This window comes from Octopus bimaculoides, chromosome 5, assembly GCF_046866305.1.
Source record: "Octopus bimaculoides isolate indiv1 chromosome 5, ASM4686630v1, whole genome shotgun sequence".
Taxonomy (NCBI): domain Eukaryota; kingdom Metazoa; phylum Mollusca; class Cephalopoda; order Octopoda; family Octopodidae; genus Octopus; species Octopus bimaculoides.
Window position 1 is genome coordinate 3,036,407 of NC_142932.1, and position 23,331 is coordinate 3,059,737.

The 23,331-nt window shown below is 36.0% G+C and overlaps 1 protein-coding gene across 3 annotated transcripts in view; it reads right to left on the reverse strand.

The window, feature by feature from the left end:
* LOC106872974 (primary cilium assembly protein FAM149B1) overlaps positions 1 to 23,331 on the reverse strand; it is a 127,050-nt gene that overhangs the window by 100,592 nt on the left and 3,127 nt on the right. For all 3 annotated transcript variants that reach the window (XM_052967988.2, XM_052967990.2, XM_052967992.2), the window contains exon 2: positions 9,783 to 10,013. Coding sequence is in view for 1 of the 3 variants with exons in the window: in XM_052967990.2 (XP_052823950.1) it covers positions 9,783 to 9,829 (47 nt within the window). In the remaining 2 variants the exon portion in view is untranslated. The remainder of the gene's footprint in view (positions 1 to 9,782; positions 10,014 to 23,331) is intronic.

The window sequence follows — 23,331 nt, forward strand, 5'->3', positions numbered from 1 at the left end:
TTTTATTATGCTCTGAACTCCAGCTTAATAATGGAAAATTGACTACTTTTACTAAATTCCTTACCTTCTTGAGTATTCTAAAATTAAAATGAAATACATGAACAATCCTTTCTATCAGAATTGATGTCACAAATAGATCAAAATAACCAAATGTTTTAAACTCAAATATATATGTCTAACATAGCTACAAGGCCATAAATGTTTTGGGAATGCATGGGTTATAGTAGAAGATATTTGCAGTGGGACTATACCCTAAATTAAACTACTTCACCACATAGCCATGCCTGTACTTTATACCAAGAAATTAATAAGCCAATGAAGACCCTCAATATGATCACTTGAACCTACCAGAAATATCAGTTAAATCTCATTCAAACAACAGAATATTGTTTTGGAAGCAAAATGGTACATTGGATAACATATGCATGAAGCACTACCTGAAATATAACAGGAGATGGTCAAGGATGGAACAACTTTGGTCATAGTTCTTCTCAATCACTGATTACATGGAGCTACATAACAAATACAGGTCTACAGCTATGAAGTCCTAATGTGCTAGACTACTGATCACATGGAGTAATATGTTCAAAGTTTGTGACAGATACAATGTCATGTCTGTAGGAAAGGTTTGTTAAAACCCAACCAGCTGACCAATTAACGGTGGTAGGAAAGGCAACCAGTTGTAAAAATATATATATTAAAAAAATCCTACATGGAAACATAAGTATACAACAGTAGGGATAAAATATGTGAGACTCTACCATATTTAGTATGCAGAATGCCTCCCTCGGGTTAATTCCCAAGTTGTTTTGTTGATACTAGCAGAAATACTGCCCTCCAGGTGGTTTTTCTGCTAGTTGCTAAATTATATTTACACATTTGATCTGCTATTTGTATAATTTTTCTTTTAATTCCCTTTGAATTCTTTATTTGTTTTATAGGACTCACTCAGTAAATTTAGAGCATAACTACAGAAATGTGCACTGCTGAATTTGTTTCCTCATGACTTTCTGAAAAATGCAAAGTTTTTACAAGTGTGTCTTACATAGTATAGATTATGTTGTTTTTTTTTTTTAGAATTTGTGCTGTACAGCTTTTTTGGGAGAGGAGTTTTGGATAATTCACACATCTCAATTTTGTTTCCTCATTAATTTTAGAAAAATGGATATTGTTTTTTTAATTTTCACAAATAACTTTCAAATGGTTTCGATCAGTGGTTCTTAACCACTTTTTTTTTATATACCCCTTTTGATTCCTATTTTACTCAGATGAACCCATAGGCATTTGATGTTTATAAAATCCTATTATAATTAAATATCATTAGAAATTGGATAAAAAAAATTGTTAAAAACATTTTGTGTATTGTAGAAATATAACCAGTTTATTGGACATAGATTTTAACATCAAAATCTTATATGGACACCCAGAGGCCATATGGACCTCAGTTGAGAACAACTGGTTTGGGTTATGATTATACAGAAATTTAATGTGGAAAAAGAATGGGAGAAAATGAATATTTCATGCATCTTGACTTTGTTTCTTCATTGTTTTGATGATTCTATTACAATTATGTTAGTGTTAAGATCCATGTGATTCTGGATATTTTTAGCATACTAAATGACAATGTAGTGGGCAGATCACCTTTGAGTTTGTTTAAGAGAGATAGAAATTGTGATGAAATAATGAAAGAAATATGTAATCAATAATTAGTGCTGGCATTGTACTCCTCTCTCTACAAAGGTTTCTTTCAGAGAATTTTCAGAGTCTTCAAAATTAATTTTTTCCAACAAAATTGTAATGAAATTATCAAAATGTAAAGTGGAGATGCATGAAATACGCCCTCTTATTTATTTTTTTTTCCACATTAAATTTCAATATAATCATAATCGGATCTACCAAACTGAACAGATCCTACAATCTACGCTATCTAAAAAACATTTGCAGACAATTTCACAAAATATACCCATTTACTTGAAAGTTATGAAGGAAAAAAATTGTGACATGGAGAGGGATATACTTCTGTAGTTATACCCAACCAAAGTAAGTAAATTAAAGCCAGTTTTCTTATACAGCTTTCCCTTTCTTCAACAACACACAATGAATATGAATCAACTGGAATCAACATAATATGGTTGACACTGAATTAAACTTAAAATAGTAAAAAGTAGTTTTGAAAATATTTGGGCAACCTTTATATTTCCAGAAGTATAAGCAGATGTTATAAAATGCTACCCTACATTAAACTGAAACAACACATTGAATAAGATTTGTGACTGAAGCATGTTCTTGAAATAATAATAAAAGAATTTCAAAACCACATTTTGACAAAAATGTTTAGAAACTGGAATTTATAAAACTATTTCCAGACAGTCCAGCCTTTAACAATTGTTTTCTTTTAGTAAAAGTTACATAATTCAAACTACTTATTAAAGTAGCTTTCTTGTATAGTATAGATTCATAATCAGTGTACCAACCAACCAACCAATCGTCCATCCGTCCTAGACAAGTGATGTGTTGTGTTCTTGGGCAAAACATTTCATTTCAAGCTACTCCAGTCCACTTAGCTGTAAATGGGTAACCCTGTGATGGACTGGCATTCCCTTCAGGGGGAACGTTGACTTGCCTGTCTGCCTAGCCAATAAGGTGGCATCATTTGAAAGCTACAAGCAATAATATGAGGAGGCACATTGTGGCCAGAGGTGTACAACATCTGATAGTATAACTGTGATATTGATATATATATACATAATCTTAACATCGATAGAACTCAATATACATATATACTTCAGAAAAAAGTGTTATCAGTGATATGATGATGATGATCATCATCATTTAACGTCTGCCTTCCATGCTAGTATGGGTTGGACGATTTCACTGAGGACTGGCGAACCAGATGGCTGCACCAGGCTCCAAACTGATCTGGCAGAGTTTCTACAGCTGGATGCCCTTCCTAGTGCCAACCGCTCTGAGAGTGTAGTGGGTGCTTTTACGTGCCACCGGCACGAGGGCCAGTCAGGCGGTACTGGCAATGGCCACACTCGAATGTTTTTTCATGTGTCACCTGCACAAGTGCCAGTAAGGTGATGCTTGTAATGATCATGCCCAAAAGGTGCTATTTACGTGCCACTGGCACAGAAGCCAGACAGCTGCTCTGGCAATGATCACGCTCCACTGGCACAAGTGCCAGTCATCGAATTTGGTTCAATCACAATATATATATATATATACACACACACACATACATCAGTGATATATACACACACAAACTACTTCTAAAATTTGTCAAGTGTGTAGAATATGCTTCACTGAGTAAGTCTAAAACCCACAAAAATGCTTGTTGTCTAGGTGGCATTAAAGACAAGATCTATTCTTAAATGTACTGTCTTGATTTTTTATCAATATTGTAATTAGTTGAGTTATATTTCTTTCAAGCTTATAAAATTTAATAACCCTTAGAAGGAGTTTTTGTTTAATAACTGCATAGCTAATCAAAGTATTTTGATTTATTACATTGAATATGAGATTCTACCAGATGTGTGTTTAGCATGTAGAATATAATACTCTCCTGAGGTAATTTCTCGGTCATATTGCTGATAGAATATAAAATATTCATCATATACGTTTAAGACAGCCACAATGATGACAGACTAGTGGATTACTCCTAAATATATTAACTAAGGTTATCTCTGAATCCATCAATCTGTTGAAACAGTACTCACAAGGCTTAACTTAACAACAAAGAAACTGGATTCTCTTCTTTTTCTTTCTATCTATTTCATGCATGGTCTACCACCTTAACTTATTGATAAGAGGAACTGCAGTTACAGAAGTTAGCTATAAGGTAATGCTTATTATTACTGAGAAATGGCAGCAGGCAATCTTTTAGATAATGAAAGGGTTAACTTATAGATATCTACACAGCATTGTCAGTAGGTGTATACTGTGAAAATGTTAAATCATTAACAAGAATAGTTATGTGCATTAAACTATGCAGAATATGTAATAATAATCATTAGACTGCTAGCAGCTGTGAACTACAAGGAAGACTAGTGAAGACTAACACAATAGGGTGAGCATGATAACTTTAATTAATCAAGGCTATATCAGTGCCAATGAGAGGATAGACATTGTTGAATAATGCTGAAATCAATGAAACAAATGCACCATGCACCAGAGTAACAATTAATTAAAAATAGAAATATGCAATTATGTGAGAGGAAGAATAGTGTGACCATAGGCAGACACACTGACTACACTGGCCATGTTTCTGTCTTATTTGACCACTTCAGTGAAGCATATTGAAACACATATCTGTTAGATAGAGAGTAAAGAACATACATATATGTATAAAGTATATATACAGGGCTGGTATGACAAAATAATAAAATTCTGAGAGAAATAATGCAGGAAAAGTAAACTGAGTAACAAGCAGAATAGTTACAAGTAAGGTTACATTCTAGTTGAGCCCACAATACTCTATACCACACTAATGAACCAACAAGAAGCCTCAGTATGGATGATTAAGTTGCTAGAAATAGTAATCAAATCTTCGAGAAAATCACATTCTGCCATCTTAAATAAAAGACATATTTAGCTGATGTAGTTCTAGATACATCATTAAAAAGAAAGAATGGTCACAGATACCTTTGATAATAGATCTGGTTGAGTTGAACACAGTCTAAACAACAACAACCCACATCCTGGCATGGCTGTGCGGGTAAGAAGATTGTTTCAGAACTACATGGTTTCAGGTTCAGTCCCACTGGGATGACAATAAAAATGTCTTCTATCATCATCACACGCTGACCAGCAATGCCTTCTGAGTGGAATTAGTAGACAAAAACTCTATCAAGGCATTGTGTGTGAGTGTGTGCCTTATGACGGTTATTTCGTTAGTCACCATTTGAGAAAAGTAGAACTGATACTGACTTTTCTTGTTGGCTCTACAGTTTTGAAAACTTGTGGAATATAAAACCTCTTATTTGAAAAAAAAAGGTGAGAGTTGGTGACAGTAAGAGCATCTGGTTGTAAAATCCTGCCTCAAAATCAATTCCCATCCAAGCCTTGTTTGCACTGAAAAATGGACATTAAATGAACAAGTGAATGATTTGACTCACTATCAAATTGAAAAGTTTATAAAAGCAAAAGGAAAACAGTTTCCCTGCATATGATGCCTGTATTTACAAAGTATTTTCATCAGCAATATCTATGTCTGCCACTATGTTCTGAGTCCAAATTCTGCCGATGTCGATCATGCTTTTCATCCTTTCTGGGTTGATAAATTAAGTACCAGTTGAACACTGGGTCGATATAATCGACACATCCCCTCCCCCAAAATGTCTGCTCTTGTGGGAAAATTTGAGACAATTATTATTGTTATTATTATTATTGTTGTTGTTGTTGTTGTCGTTATATCAATAAAAATAAAACTTCAAAGAAACAATTTTTGAAAAATTTTACAGGAGGACATTCAAGCAATCAGTCAGATAAACAAACATTACCAGAATAGTGGTGTGTAAATTTTAGGTAGTTAAGTGGTACTTGAAGTTTAGGTGGTTGAGTGGTACTCAAAGATTAGGTAGTTGGATATGGAGAGGAGCTGAAGTGGATAATGACTATGCTGCAAAAATATCTAGCAGCCACTAGAGAGGATAGCCTACAATTAAGTGAAAGAAGGTTTAGTACAATGGCACTAGAATTTCTGCTTAGAATATATACATGTAAGATTTCTTATACACTGCTAAGTGCAACTGAAGAGAATAAAAGGTTAATAATGGTGGTTTCTGACTTTGGGGGAAGGGAGCAGTAGATTACATTAGCCACTAGTAAGTGATTTATACTTTAATCAACTTTGGAAAGATGAAATACAAATCTGGATTTGAACTTAGAATGAGAAAGGACATAACTAAATACTGCTGGACACTAATTCAGAAATAACTAAGAATGAAATGAGTAAAGTCTAGTGAAACTTTTTCATCTTATTTCTTCCAATTCTCTGCTCAAATCTGGTTGAGGTCAACTTTGCTTTGCATCCTTTTGGGGTTGATAAATACAGTGCCAGTGAAGGGCAGCAGATTATCATAATTGCTAGAATATTGTATGAAATAGCATGTGGCAGTTATTCTGGCACTTTGCATTCTGACATCACATTCTGTGCACATGCTGATGGTCAGGGTTAATTGGCTTACTTTGGAAATGCCCAGTCCAACTCACATTTAGTCAGCACAGGCAGATAAGCCTATAACGAACATATTTAAGTTGGCAATGGCATGATGATGCTTCATCCAGCATTAAACTGAGAACAGCTAAATAGAAATGGACAAGAACGAGTAAGCTCAAAGTTAAGTTATATGAGTATGTGCATCTGTTTGCATGTATGTGTACATGTGTGTGTGTGTGTATTTGTAAATTACTGATGCGTTAACAATGATTTTTCAATGCTGTACTGTACTAAAGGCCACAAATATAGATTTTTTTTAGCTAATACAGTACAAGCTAAATAAAAATCTATAGTTATATTTTGCAGCACAGTGTATATATACATATATATGCATACACACATACGTTTATTATTACTTTATGTCCACTTTCTATGCTGCATGTGTGTATATACTATATATCATCATCATTATCATTGTTGTTTAATGTCCACTTTGCATGTAGGCATGGGTTGGACGGTTTGACTGAGAACTGGCAAACCAGAAGGCTCCAATCTGATTTGGCAAGATTTCTACAGCTGCATCATGCCCTTCATAATGCCAAGGGTGCTTTTTACATGCCACTGGCACCGGTATATATATATCATCATCATCATCATCATCGTTTAACGTCCGCTTTCCATGCTAGCATGGGTTGGACGATTTGATTGAGGACTGGTGAAACCAGATGGCTACACCAGGCTCCAATCTAATTTGGCAGAGTTTCTACAGCTGGATGCCCTTCCTAACGCCAACCACTCAGAGAATATATATATATATATATATGTATCCTAAATGGGTACTAGGAGTGGATGCAGAGGGTGTGAGATGGTTGAGTGGCTTAAGTAATGGGTTACCTTTTCATAAAAGTAATCAATTCCACTTTCCATTCAGTTATGTGTGTCAATGTGTGTTTGTTGACACACACATTCACACATGCATACACATACATACTTGCCCCTGAGGCATGATATAGTTGCAAAGACTATTTACAATGCTATCCACAGGAAGGAGTGCCCTGGCATATACATCCAAGGTATGTCAGAATCAGCAATTAGGTATTCACACTTTTACAAACAAGGACTACTGATGGCACACTCAATAAAAACATCAATTCTGTGCAAACATAACTGACCTGATATAGTTCAGTGGGACAGGGAACTAAAGTCATGCACTGTTGTAGGGGTCAGCTGCCCAGAAGATGTGAATATACAATCAAAAGTCCAGGAAAAAGTACCTATCATCAAAGGTGCATTAAGTTATGCATCAACAAATTCGCACAAAATCCTAGACAACCTGGATTCACAAAAAGAAACAAAAGGAACTGATGTAGGTTTCCCAAATCCAATTTATTAGTGGCACAGTGAAGATGTGTAAGACATTCCAAAAATTCTCCATGTGAAACTTTTTTATGTGAATAGATGCAAACATCTTGATGCACGCATCGACAGTTCAGCCACATATTTACAAACACTGGGAACTCTCTTAACTCAAAAAGTCTTGCTGTTTTGTTAGCAACAAGTTTGAACTCTCTCGAGAAGAACTTAGGCTCAAAGAAACACACACACACACACACACACACACACAGAGGTATATGCCATAAGTAAATACTCAGGTTATGTCGTAATCATAAATGAATGTAATGGAAATCACAAAATCTACATAGAGTCTCAGATGGATATTTATTTTAACACCTGTACACATGGATCATGTTGCTTCCAGCATATTTCATGTTTAACTGTACACATGTTCTAGAACAGACATATTCATTATTACTATTTTATACTTACATTAAGCAAATTAGGTTGCTAAAAATTACCAAATACAAACGATGCAACTCATGCACACAGACTACTGACTTATATGACTAAGCATAAAGTAGCAATCATTCTGTCTTTATGACACAATATTCAATGCATGTGGGAAATGCACTCATGACTTGTTTAACAGTGACATCTGTTAATATATAAGGATATAGGAAATGTGCTTATCTAAAATCAAAATATTAGTCGTATGCTGATTTATGTATTAGATCAACATTTTTATGATAATTGGAACTTAGCCATACTTCATATTTAGTATTATAGTTTGAATTTAGGAATATTTTTATACACACACACAGACACACACTCACACACACACATTCTTCTTGGAGACTTATCTTCCAAAACCATAACCAGATAAGGAATGCAGGGGTTGTCAGATAAATTCATTTATTTCTTTCCAATGCTATTTGAATTAACATGGACAATATCTTCATCGTAGAATTTTATGGTTTTCTGTAGCTCTATTCTTTCTCTACAACTTGTGCTTATCACTGTTGAAAATCTGAATAAATTTCACCTCTATTCAGACATATGATGATGGAGTGCCAAGAAGAAGAAAATGAGCATTTTCAATGCCTGCTTCTCTTCACTTTCCGTCAAGTTTCTAAAGCTGCCAAAGTCACTCAAGATATTTATGATGTGTATAGAGAAGATGCTATTACTGAAAGAACTGCCCAGAAATGGTCTTCACTGTTCAAGGAAGGGAAATTCAGCCTCCCAGACTTTCTGTGTGCTGGTTGCCCTGTTCTACTCATTGAGGATTGACTGAATGAAGATCTACACAAATTCACTTGGAAATTGGTCCAGCAGACAAGATGCTCTCATGATTCTGCCACTCATCCCCTTCACTTGATGGGTAAGGTCCAAAATCTCGATGCACAGATGTCATATGCTCTGAACAAAAGAGACACACTTCAGTGTACCTCTATTATTGTCAGTTTGCTTGCTTGACACCAGGCTACTTGTGGATACAAACAGAAAGTTATTTACTGATTGTCACTGGGATGAAATATGTCAATACAAAGCAGCGGAAAGAATGGCTAGGTCCTGACAAGCAAGCATCACCTTGAACCACACCAGAGATGTATCTACACAAACCAATGAACTGCATTTGGAAGAACTGGGAAGGGTTAACCCATTATGAAATGCATAAAAATAACATGGTCAATGCAGAGCTTTATGCTCAGGAAATGCACCAGCCTAATGATGCAATCCATCTGAAACAACCTGACTGGCGGTCTGATCTGCTTCTTCAACTTGACAATGCTCATCCCACTCCCAATGCTTTTCAAGAGCTCAACTGGGAAGGTCTGCAGCACCATATTCTCCTGATATAATGATATAGATTATCACCATTTTTGGTTGCTCTCCAACAGTCTGTGTGGTATTTTGCCTAACAATGACATGAAGCTGAAATATGCCACAAACATATTTTAACTAAGCTCAAGTTTGATAAATATATGTATTTATAAAAAAAAAAAGGAAATTTTTGATATAGTGTTAACATCATTAATCAGTTCTGTCTCAATATTTTAATTTTCTAAAATGTGTATGTGGATGAATAAAGAAAAGTAAATTTAAAGAACCAATGAAATGCAACAAGGCTTTAGTATTAAACAAATGGATCCATGTGTTTTTGTGTGAGCGTGCATGCAAGTGCGCGCGTGCACACACACACACACACACACACACACTTAAAAAAAATCAATGTAGAAAGATAGAAAACAAATAAACATAGATATTTAAAATTGATGATTACACTTGCAAAGAAATGATGCTCAAATTCCTCCGACATCGGCCAGTCATTTTGTTTTGTGGAAAAGATATCCGTTTTCTAAGTAAGTAAGTAACAACTTTGGTCTCTTTATATTTATGACTGTGTTATAAGTTAATGTGTAGTCAACAGATGCAGTGATGATGTAACTGTGGCAGAAACATCTGTCAGGCCACATCTCTCTACAAGAGAATCAGTCGATTAAATTGGTTAGATCTGCAAAAGTTGAAGGAAAAAATAACATTACAAAATTAAATAAATCACATAAAGATAAAACAAAATATCAAACTCTCTCTCTCTCTCTCTCTCTCTATATATATATATAATATATATATATATATATATATATATATATATGAGAGGTGCTGAAAAGTTCCTGGCTTTAAGGGTATCGTGAAAGGCCTGGATGGAGGCCCAACTGTCTGAGTTCTTTTACAGGGCTTAGGAAAACTGAAGGACTGCTGCAATAAGTGTGTTAATTTGAGAGGGAAATATGTCGAATAAAATCATAATTAACTGATCCTCCAGTATTTTCTTTTACAGAAACTATAAATTTTTCAGCCAACCCCCCCTTGTATGTGTGTGTGTGTGTGTGTGTGTGTGTGTGTGTGTGTATATATATATACAGGGTTGGCCAAAAGTCACCTGACAGTAAATCAAAATTCCATGAATATTTAATATTCAGTTTTTATTTATTCATTTGGAAAAATGGTGTCGTTCAAGAAGGATTTCACTTCAAACAATTTTTGTGATGTTTCATATTTAGATGCTTTTATTAAATTCTTTCAGTTGTTAAACATAAATCTTGGAATTAAATGGCTTTGATTTACTGTCGGGTGACTTTTGGACAACCCATTATGTATATATATATATATATATATATATATATATATATATATATATATATATATATATATATATATGTATGTATGTATATGTATATCATCATCGTTTAACGTCCGTTTTCCATGCTGGCATGGGTTAGAAGGTTCGACTGGGGTCTGGGAAACCAGAAGGCTGTACGAGGCCCCAATCTGATCTGGCAGTGTTTCTTCTACAGCTGGATGCCCTTCCTAACGCCAACCACTCCGAGAGTGTAGTGGGTGATTTTTACGTGCTACTGGCATCGACCATGCTCGAATGCTGCTTTTTATGTGCCAATGTCTGGGGAAAATCTAAGAGAAAAGGAGTTTGCTTTGTAAGCCACGATGTTCTGGCACCTTGTGCAAATGTGTTCACAGGTTGATTAATGATTTGTGAGTGGCATTTGTTAGTTAGAAACTCTGCGGAAGACAGCATACATACATAGATATACATACATATATATATATATCATTATCATCATCATCCTTTAATGTCCATGTTCCACACTAGAATGGGTTGGACAGAGTTTAGTGAGGCAGATTTTCTACATTTGGATGTACTTCATGTCACCAACCCTCTGCTTTTTCCCCATGTTTCACAGAATATTGGAAATGAACGAAACTGCTTGTGTGACAGTGTTATTCATTTACAACTGTTACACAGTGTCAAGACAAGGATACACACACACACACACATGTATTATTTATAACATTCTCTTCATATAAAAAACTACAAATCTGGCAACTGTTTAAGCAAAATAGTGTCATATTTAATAAAAGCTTTGACTCTCAATTGTGTGTGTGCATATATATATTATTTTCACACACATGGAGATATATATATATATATATATATATATATACACACACACATATATACATACATATACCTAAATATAACCATATAAATATATACATATACATACATATGTACACATATACATAGACATAAATATATATACATATACACACATATATACTTACAAATACATATACATACACACACACTCACACACATACACATGCATACATTTTACTATTATTTAATGTGTGAAAATGATATTAACGACTATGAAGCTGTGAAAAGAGTTCTGATATATATATATTCATCATACATTATTAATACTAGATCTCAGCAGATTAATTATTACTGGCCTCTGAAAGCCTTTTGTTTGACATCTAGAAGACTGTCCTTTAGCTGATGTGAGTGAAATGTGTGAATAATTAATAGAAAGATGGTGACAGAGAGGAGATAGAAGATGTGAAATCACACTCATACAGGTGCTGATTAAGACAAGGTTACATCTAAATGTTAGACATCACACATAGATAAAAGGAAACAAAACAATAAAACTGTGTTTTTGTAAAGAATATTACCATAATGTTAGAGATGGAGAAATTTGTATTAACCATTATGTGTATGTGTGTGCGCATACATACAAACATATAACAAATGAGAGGAAGAGAAAATGGAATTCACGAAATTCTTTATTAATCATTACAATTATTTTGATCCATCTTGTATTGGTATCTTGTGGGCGAGATTCTGACCAACTGGTTGTGGTGCATCATTCGGTGCAGATGTGTCTCGTTGAGTGGCTTTTCAAAAAGTGCCTTGCTTATTAAACTTGGTTTTGCTTAGTTATACCCAAATTTAAAATAATTACTAACATATATAAGTACAGGTGTGGCTGTGTGGTAAGGAGCTTGCTTCCCAATCACATGGTTGCAGGTTCAGTCCCACTGAATGGCACCTTGTACAAGCGTCTTCTACTATAGTCTCAGGCTGACCAAAGCCTTGTGAGTGGATTTGGTAGACGGAAGCTGAAAGAAGCCTGTCATATATATATACATTCTATATTTTTAATTTTGTGCATGCGCATTGTTTACTTTTGATTTTGTAGACTACACAGTATAGTAGGGTCAGTTGGGCACCCTCTGTGAGAAAAACAGCACCATGACGCAATTCACTCTGCCAGAAATTTGAAAATGACATGCTGTACTGCTTGGAATTCACACTGGAAGCTCTAATACAAACATTTCAGAGTGTTTGAGTGTCAATCTGAGTTCATGTACCGAGAGTGATAAAAATCAAACATCCAGTCAACATCATGGTGTTTGGAGTGATCACAAGTGATGGTGATGTTATGCCTCCATTTATCTTCCCACACAGCCTCGGACTCAACACGGAAGCCTACATTAAGTGCCTGGAGGAGGTAGTGTTGCCCTAGGTCAAGAGGGTGGCTGCTGGAAGACTTAATGTGACAGTCCCCTGAAGGGAAAAATACTACTGTTGGTTAAACCTCGGAAGCTGCACCGCTTCCTGTCCGCCTTGACATGTTTCCTGTGTCCTTATGTTTACAAGGGGGAGAGACAAGCACCTCCACCCAGCTAAGCCTGCATCCAGAGACATGTTTCTGAGTCTTTGCTCGTCATCAGTCTGGAGTAGCATGATCTGCTAGTCGAAGATGCCTGTCAAGCTCTTGTAAACATATAATAATTCTAGTGAAATACATTCACTGATTTCAAATTTAAAAATGTATTATTTCTAAATCTGTCATCCTTATTCTTCACACAACTCCATAAAACATACATCTTTCAGGCCCTTCCATTCATGAGCTCACTTCATATTATCTTCTCAAAGCATTGTTAGGTATTTTCAAGTAGTATTTATTTTAGTCCTCTGAGATTTTATTTCAAGTTTCAAAATTTGAAGCAATTGAACATAAAATCTGTGCTAGATTAGGTGGGGGTACATTTTATGAGTTTGGGGTCAAAGGAAGTAAACAGTATTTTTTTTTTAGAGTCTGTCAACGTGTAGTGGATGATGGTTTCAATGTTTACATTGCTTTTTTGATAATTAAAATAACACTGTGGCTAACTACATGGGAGAAGATACCGGAAGAAATTAGACCTACAAAGACACCACAAACACTCATAATTGTTAAATACAGTACATGTGTATACATAGATGTACATGCACAGATACAAACACACATGTACCTACACATATATGCACATACACATGAACAAATATGCATACAAATACATACACAAACATGCACATATTATACACACGCACACACATTAGGTAAACCAACTGTTACTATCTAACAGTTAGTGGAACTTCTCAGTGACATCTAACTGGGAAACAGATTGCCTTTTTTAATAGTTCTGCTCTTCTGATCACTTTTTCCAACATCTCGTCTTTTGGCTTGCCTTCAATGCTGATCTTATGCCACTCATCTCCAGAGGGAACAAAATTTCATTTTCACTCTCTTTGGACATACACACTTTTGGTCTAAATTCACCACCTCACTTTTTCTAACTTGCACCTTATTCCCACCTTCCCTAGAATTACATACCTATTCCCTTTGATTCTTCCTTCTCTCCTGCAACCCCATATTCACACACACACATCCTCAACATACTAACACAGCTTCCATACATGCACACACTCCCTTCAACCAATCACACTCATTCACCCCATCTGGTCCCTGATATGCGGGCATGCAGACACACACACACCTACCTCTATTCACCCACCACTTTGTTTATTTGATACACACAGGCACACACAAGCCTGCACCCACTTTTGCTTCACACACATACTGGCCCTCTCTCACTTACACCCTCCACTCTTATACATGCATTTGTACACATATACACACTCCAGTATGCAGATGCACCCCTTGCTCTTTACATACACACATTCTTCATATTTCCAGCACTTCTCTTTTGGCTGAAAACTCTGAATCCCTTACATTTCACAACTACCTCTGCTCATTGTTTGTCAACCTGCCAAAAAACCTCATCCAATACACACACACGCGTGCTACATTTTCCATACTTCTCTCCCCTTACAGTCCACTTAAAAAAAAATTGTTCCCCTGTGCCAATTTCTTTTTATATTATGTGTCCCATCTAGCTTTTCCTCTGTTCATTACAAGTATTTCTCTCCATGGATATTTACCAGCTTCTTCATCACAGTTATCTCTTCTCCTTTATGTATTTTACCAGTTTCTTACCATTCTCTTTAACACTCTGCGTAACTTAGCAAACCTTTTATATTCATCAGTTTTTTCTTCCTTTTCTTACCTCCTCTATACTCTCTTTCATTCTAATAAAAGGTCTAATACTCAAAGTGTCAAAACATTTTCTCTTTCTACTAAAGCATTAAGCTAATACCTTATTTGTCAAACTTTATTCCTTCTATATTGTCATTTTCTTTGTTTTTACATAATAAGCACAAATATATATAGGCGCAGGTGTGGCAAGAAGTTTGCTTCCCAATCACACGGTTCCGGGTTCAGTCCCACTGTGTGGGACCTTGGGCAAGTGTCTTCTGCTAAAGCCTTGAGCTGACAAAAACCCTGTGAGTGGATTTGGTAGACAGAAATTGAAAGAGGCTCATTGCATATATATATATATATATATATATAAATATATATATATATATATATATATATATATATATAAGCATATGTTTGTGTGTTTCTGTTTATCCCCTCACCATCGCTGACAAACGATGTTGGTGTGTTTATGTCCTCATAACTTAGCAGTTCAGCAAAAGAGACCGATAAGTACTAGGCTTACAAAGAATAAGTTCTGGGGTCGATTTGTTGAACTAAAGGTGGTGCTCCAGCATGGCCACAGTCAAATGACTGAAACAAGTAAAAGAATATATACACACACACACAAACTTATATACATATACATTCATGTATATATACATATATATATATATATATATATATATATATATATATATATACATATATATATATATATAAAAATTTAAGGAATGGAGAAAACACATGTTATAATTGCATACTTTATTCCTACATATGTTTCAAAGGATTACATCCATAGGGATCTGTGATGTTAAAATTGTAACCTTCTCTTCAGGGAATGCATGGGAATCATCTTAAACGTATATATATATATATATATATATATATATATATATATATATATATATATATATATATATATATATATATATATACATACATACATAAATCTCTCTCATTCTCTCATAAGTATATACAAATACACACATGTACATGTTGGTATGGGTAGGATGGTTTGATACAATTCAATGTGTTGGATGACCATGTCTTCCTCTGTCTCATTCTTTGGCATCGTTTCTATAGCTTGATGTAATGAATGTAATGAGTTCACAGCACTATAGAAGTCGCTTTGCCACTAACCTGTAAGACTAAAAAACCCTCTCAAATTCAGCATTATCACTGTTTGAACTCATTATCAAATATTTAGAGTGAACTGGATGCTTTTGTGGAATCAGTACCTTGCAGCTTGATGGAAAGGAACAGATTTATTGTATGTATTGTAAAGGAATGAATAACAAAGGGAACAATGCTGGAGTGGGAGTAGAGGAGACAGAAGAGTGGCAAAAGGGAGAGGAATGTCAGAAATTAGTGTGAAGGGGACTTTGTGGTAATGGTAATAAGGGTGGGTGAATAGGTGACAGAAGAGGGGAAGTAGAACAGTAATTCCAAAGGTTAGTTTGAAGGAGAGCAGGGGTAGGAACAATGTGGTAATCCTAATGAAGTAGCTGGACCCAGTGACCAGATGGGTCAGTGGGTCTGCCATACCAGCATGGGTTGGATGGTTGATTAGGGTCTAAGACAGCTGGAGTTATACAGGTTTATTGAAGAAGGGCAAGGACATTTAAGATAGAGGAAATAGGAGGGAAATTAAAAGTGTCAGAAGCTTGGTAAGAGAGAGCATTAGAGGAGTGATAAGACAATGGGGGAGGGTTGGATAGGAGGGGGTGCAGTGCTATCTCATGTTATACATGGGTGAGTGTGGAGAAAGAAAGATGGAAGTAATGGAAAGGAGGGGGAGATGTAAAATTAGTTTCAGGGGATTAGTGAGCCTGATAAGGGCAGCGAGGAGGGTGGAGAAGGGATTGAGTAGGAAGCGGTGCAGTGCTACCCAACATTACACAAGGGTGTGTGAAGTGGTGCAGAGGAAAGATAGATAAGGTGATGGTGAGGGGGGGGGGGCTAGGATATATACTCAAGCTAACATGTCCAAGAATGGTGACAAGAGAGTAAGTAAAAAAGGTAAAGTAAAGCTGCCCTTTTGAGTCATCTCAACTCACAAGGGCTGCTTTCTCGGTTTCCATGGCGAATATATTCTGCACCTGGATGAGATGCCCGTCTGTTGCAAGGTTACTTATTCTAGCCAGCTGAGTGGACTGGAACAACATGAAATGAAGTGTTTTGCTTAAGAACACAACGCATTGCTTGGTCCAGGAATCGAAACCACAATCTCATGATCATGATGCTGACACCCTAACCACTAAGCCACATGCCTCCACTGACAAGTGAGTCAGAGAGGGTGAATAAAGGTAGGCAGAATACAGTCCCTTCCCACACAAGTCATGACTTATAATTTAGGAGGAAAGAGAGATAGGAAGATATATGTGGTGGAGTGATGGGAAGGTAGATATTCAATATGCATTAATCATATATTTTCGTCTCAGTTATGGGTATCATGGAATGGAGAGTAGAGATGAGAGATACAAAGCAAGCAGAGCAAAGAGAGAGACACATGCACTAAACCTGTGCGGGAGGTCAGGTTGTCTGCAGCACCACATGTTGCCAGTTGACATAGTCATTTCCTTCATCAGATGTAACACTTAGAGAGTATTTTTCAGCACATCATTAGATTTCTTCTTTGGTTTCTGTCTCCCACAGCCACCATTCACTTTGAATACTCATGTGTGTGCGCGTGCACATGCATGCGTGTGTGTAAACAAAAATGAGCTAAGAATGGCCACCAATTCGTTTATGAACAACAGAGAAATACAAGTATATCGAATACCATACAATATAAATTCTTGATTTAGAGCATGTGCTACAATTGTCAAATGATAACTTAGAACAGCTCCATATGAGAAGGGGAAATCATCATCATCATCATCATCGTCATTTAACGTCCGTTTTCCATGCTAGCATGGGTTGGATGATTTGACTGAGGACTGGTGAAACCAGATGGCTACACCAGCCTCGAATCTGATTTGGCAGAGTTTCTACAGCCAGATGCCCTTCCTTAACGCCAACCACTCCGAGAGTGTAGTGGGTGCTTTTACGTGCCACCAGCACAAAGGCCAGTCAAGTGGTACTGGCAACGGCCACGCTCAAAATGGTGTATTTTACGTGCCACCTGCACAGGAGCCAGTTTGCCGGCACTGGCAATGCTCTTGCTCGAATGTCTTTACATGTGCCATCCGGCACAAGTGCTAGGAAGGCGATGCCAGGCACAGGTAATCTCAAGAATCAAGAATTATCCAAAGTTGACACACCAGAGGATAAGGACAGGTTTATTGTCTGGAGATAAGTGACAGTTGTCAATATATGTTTCTGCCTCAATGGGTATCATCAACAAGACAATTATTCTAACCTCCAGCAGCCAAGGGACAAATATCTATCTATATACACAGAAATATATATATACATATACATCATCTTCATCGTCGTTTAACGTCCGCTTTCCATGCTAGCATGGGTTGGACGATTTGACTGAGGACTGGTGAACCAGATAGCTACACCAGGCTCCAATCTGATTTGGCAGAGTTTCTACAGCTGGATGCCCTTCCTAACGCCAACCACTCAGAGTGTGTAGTGGGTGCTTTTACATGCCACCGGCATGAAGGCCAGTCAGGAGGTACTGGCAACATGCATATATATATATATATATATATATATATATATATATATATATATATACATATATATATATATATATACATGTGCATACATATATGCATACGTATAAGTGCAGGCACACACATGCATATTAAGAAATCTAACATCACACACTGAGAGATACATATGAACAAGTACTTTAACCCACATGCATAGATTCACATATACAGCTGTACATATTAGTTAAAACAAGTTCATACACACATGGACACTAATGTTATAAATTAGCTATGCGCCTCTTTATGTCTTGTTATTTTTGTCATTTCATTTTAGTGTTGTTTTATTCTCTATTCACTCACAAATAAAACAGAGTCTATTTCTGTGAGTGAAAAGAAACAGACACACAAAAATAAAATTATGATGAGGTCTGGTCAACTTATCCAAATTTAGTTTCACACAGACAATTAAATGACATAGTGTCACTGTGATATCTCTAAACAATTAAACATAAGAATATTAATAAATATCTCACTTTCTCAAGATTGAATTTTAGTATTAATGTAGTACTAGCAATGCACCCCAGGGTTGCCAGGGTGTTATGGCTTATAGCCACATTGTATTATTTTGTTCCTTTCTTATGGACAGAATTGGTACACGAAGAGTATGAAACAAACAGCTCTTCTTTATAAACATGTTTCTCAGTCATTTTCTGATGAACAACATTGCAGTTTCCGTCTACCAAATTCAGTCACAAGTCTGTGGTTGGCCTAGGGCTATAGTAGAAAACACTTGCCCAAGGTACCATACAGAGGGACTGAACATGAAACCATCTGGTTGAGAAGCAAACTTCTCAACCACACAGTTATTCTTGCACCTAATATGTATGTGTTTAGACTTGTTGTTAAATCGAGTACTGATAAAAATTATTCAGGCAGAGTTGCCTCCCTTAGTTAAAAACCTCAAAATTGTGCAACCTGACCTCGTTTTGGAGGTTATTTTTGTAGTAAAAAAGAGTTGTTGTGCAAAAAAAGCAGTTTATTTGGTAGCTGAAAGATTACTGAATCTATTGATGTCTCCATACGTCAAAATTGGCAACTCAGTTTTTGAATTTATAAGGAACATACACACAGACAAACTCTGTTTTATATATTAAGATATAAAGGCAATGAGCTAGCAGAATTGTTAATGCACCAGGTAAAATTCTTAGCAGCATTTTGGTCCATCTTTATATTCTGAGTTCAAATACTTGCCTTTCATCCTTTTGGGGTCAATAAAATAAATACCAGTTGAGCATTGGGGTTGCTATAGTTGATTTTCCCTCTCCCCTGAAATTGCTGGCCTTGTGCCAAAATTTGAAACCAATATTATAAGTGGTTGGACAAACTGTGAAATGAGCATTGCTGTGTAGTTGAGAAGCTTGCTTCACAATCATGTGGTTCCCACTGAATGACACCATAGGTGAATGTCTTCTACAATAGTCACAGGTCTGAGAATGAAATAATAAGTGGAAACTGTGTAGGCACCTGTTGGATGGACTTCACCTGTTCTTGGGAAGTACACTTAATCCACCATGCAAATTAATACTATCACTTGGTCACTGAGGGCTTTTGGTAGAGTTCAGTTTGTTGCTTGCATTTAGATTTGGTCTGAAAATGACTTTCTTCTAAGAGTCAAAAGCTCTGCAAAAAGATGAAGGAACTTGCTCTTCTTTTAACACATAGAAAAAAAGCAAACAAGAAAAAAAAAACAACAATCCACTCCAATAATATTCCATCTCAGATCCCAAAGATTCAGCTTTATAAGCTAGACTAATTGTCTTGTCCTCAACAAGGTTAAAAAGTCCTTTTAACCCTGCACTATCTCTACTCACCAACACTTGTGAGTTTCAAGGCGAAAAAGCTTCACCATAGAAAGAAAGATTAGGAAAGTGAGCGATAACTTTAAGTGCGGTATTGGGAGAAGTTGCAGTTTGATGAGAATGCATTTATTATTAAGAGAGTAATGGTGGAGAGAGCAACACAGGGGAATGAGGTGCCAGAGCATATTCTCAAAGTAACATGAATAAGGTAAAGAGAGCATAATGACAGAAGACTCATGGTGAAGTAATGAAGGTTGCAAAAATATAATCCCCTCTCTCTCTACTTAAGCACCATGATACAGAAGGACAAAGGGAGGAAGAACTGTAGAATATAGGTGGTAGTGGTGATGAGGGTATTGAGAATGCAGAGGTCCAATGCTTTCCTCTGAATTACAGGTGGTATGGTATGAAGAATAGGAGAAGAGGTAATAACGTGATGGAAAGGAATAGAATAGATAGAGTGGACAGAAGAGATGTGGAGAGGTATGGTGGTATAGAATAGGCAAAAGGTAGTGGGGGAACTGTACATTATCCAATTATTTTAACAGGCATTTTGATAAAACTTATTTCAGTTTCTTCACAAGACATATGTTAATCTGGAGCTAAAGTTGAAAACACTTGCCCAAGGTGCTGCGCAGAAGGACTGAACCAAAAGCCATGTGGTTGCAAAGCAAACTTCTTAAGCACATAGCCATGCCTGTGCTTATATATTTCATCCTCCTCATCGTTTAACATCTGCTTTTCATGCTGGTATGGCTTGGATGGTTTGACATGGAGCTGTCCAGGCTTCAGTTAACTGTTGAGGCATGGTTTCTATGGCTGGATGCCCTTCCTAATGCCAACTGCTTAACAGAGTGGGCAGGGTGCTTTTTAAATGCCTCCACCACTGGTGCTTTTTATATAAATATACACAGACACACATACAGCTGAACCATACTGCATGTTATTTTATTCTTTTACTTGTTTCAGTCATTTGACTGTGGCCATGCTGGAGCACCGCCTTTAGTTGAGCAAATTGACCCCAGGATTTATTCTTTGTAAGCCTAGTACTTATTCTATCGGTTTATTTTGCCGAACTGCTAAGTTACAGCGACGTAAACACACCAGCATTGGTTGTCAAGCGATGTGGGAGGGATGGGGACAAACACACACACACATATATACATGACAGGCTTCTTTCAGTTTCCATCTACCATATCCACTCACAAGGGCCTTGGTTGGCTCAAGGCTATAGAAGAAGACACTTGCCTAAGTTGCCACACAGTGGAACTGAACCTGGAACCATGTGGTTGGTTAGCAAGTTACTTACCACACAGCCATGTTTATTATTTTTTTCCTCCAAAATTACTGATGATAGTGTTATTTTTTTCCATTTAAGATGTTTCAGCAAATAGACAAGAAAATAATGACCTCCTCCTTTCCCTTAAGAAAAGAAATATTAGCTTACATAAAAAATGTAATGACAAAAATAAATAGATATTGATATAATTCCTATCAAACTGAATTTTATATACCACTTTTTTATTTTCCAGACATGACAATATTGTGGATCAGTTATACATCACTTCATGCACCAAGATACTGAGGATGAGCTATCCTTCAGTTTAGGGAATCAATATTTTTGGATAAAATTCCTATTACCATCGGAAAAGAAATTTGAAAAACAGTTGTTTGAAATACAAGTGTCTCAGAATACATGTAAAAGTGAAAAAAAAAAAAAATTCCAAAGGGTTGATGAAGAGAGGGAAGTTTAAGAAAAAAGAGCACCCCTGACTTTGTTGCTTCATAGCTCCCAGAAAAATGCATATTTTTAATGAAATTTTCCATAAATACACTTCAGATGATGTAAATTTTAATTATATTAGAATTTGTTGTGAAAAGGAAAAAAATTTTGTGAGTAGGGAGAAGGGCTTTGGGAAATTCACATGAGTACACTTTGTTTCCTCATAACTTTCAGAAAACTAGATAGTTGTGAATGAAATTTTCCAAGAATAACTTTCAGAGTGTGTAGATTATGATTACATCAGAATTTAAAATAAAAAACAAAATTGGTGAATTATTACTGACACACATCATATACATGTACAAAATGAAACTTGAAATTGTGATGTGTATCAGTATGTATGTGTGTGTGTGTGTGTGTGTGTGCTCACCAATTTTCTTTTTCATATTAATTAAATAAAGGTATAATCATAATTTACACGCTCTGAAAAGTGGTTGAAGAAAATTTTATTAAAAAAATACTCATTTTTCTGAATGTTATGAGGAAACAAAGTCGACTTGGGTGAATTTTTCGAAACTCCTCACCCCACAGTTCTATATTTGAAAGATGAGGAATTATGTACATCATTTACATTTGACGGATATTTGTCCTAATCTTGTTTGTTGTTAACACAGCGTTTCGGCTGATGTACTCTCCAGCCTTCATCAGGTGTCTTGGGGAAATTTCGAACCTGGGTTCTCATTCCTAAGGTGTTTTTCTGATGTTGTTGTTGTTGTTGTTGTTGTTATTATCATTAACATTATTCAGGTCATTGCCTGGAATCGAACTAGGAATCTGGTGGTTAGTAGCCCGCGCTCTTACCCATATGGTGTAGTGGTTAAGAGTGCGGGCTACTAATCCCAATATTCCGAGTTCGATTCCAGGCAGTGACCTGAATAATACTAGTAATAATACTAGTAATAATAATAATAATAATAATAATAACAACAACAACAACATCGGAAAAATACAGCTATTACACTATTTTTCTTTTTTTTTTTTGCCTGTGGTGAGGCGACTCGGAACATTCACGATGTGAACTTTCCGAGTTCTCCCCCCCCCATTCGCGAGCGCGCATTTTTTTTTCTTATTCGTTTACATCAAGTTGTTTAACACCTATTACACTATTTTTTCTTTTATTTTTTGTTCGGGTGAAACCCTTTATTAACACACGTCGCTAAACAAAGAGCTGTGGGTTCGAGTCGAACGCGTACGAGAACCCTACTTTTTTTTGGGCGAGAGCTTATATACTCTAATATTAGACTATTTTCTTTAGTCATTGCAGTGATTGCTTATAAGTTTATAAAATATTATTATTATCTTTATTTGCAGGATATATATATATATATATATACATATATATATATATATG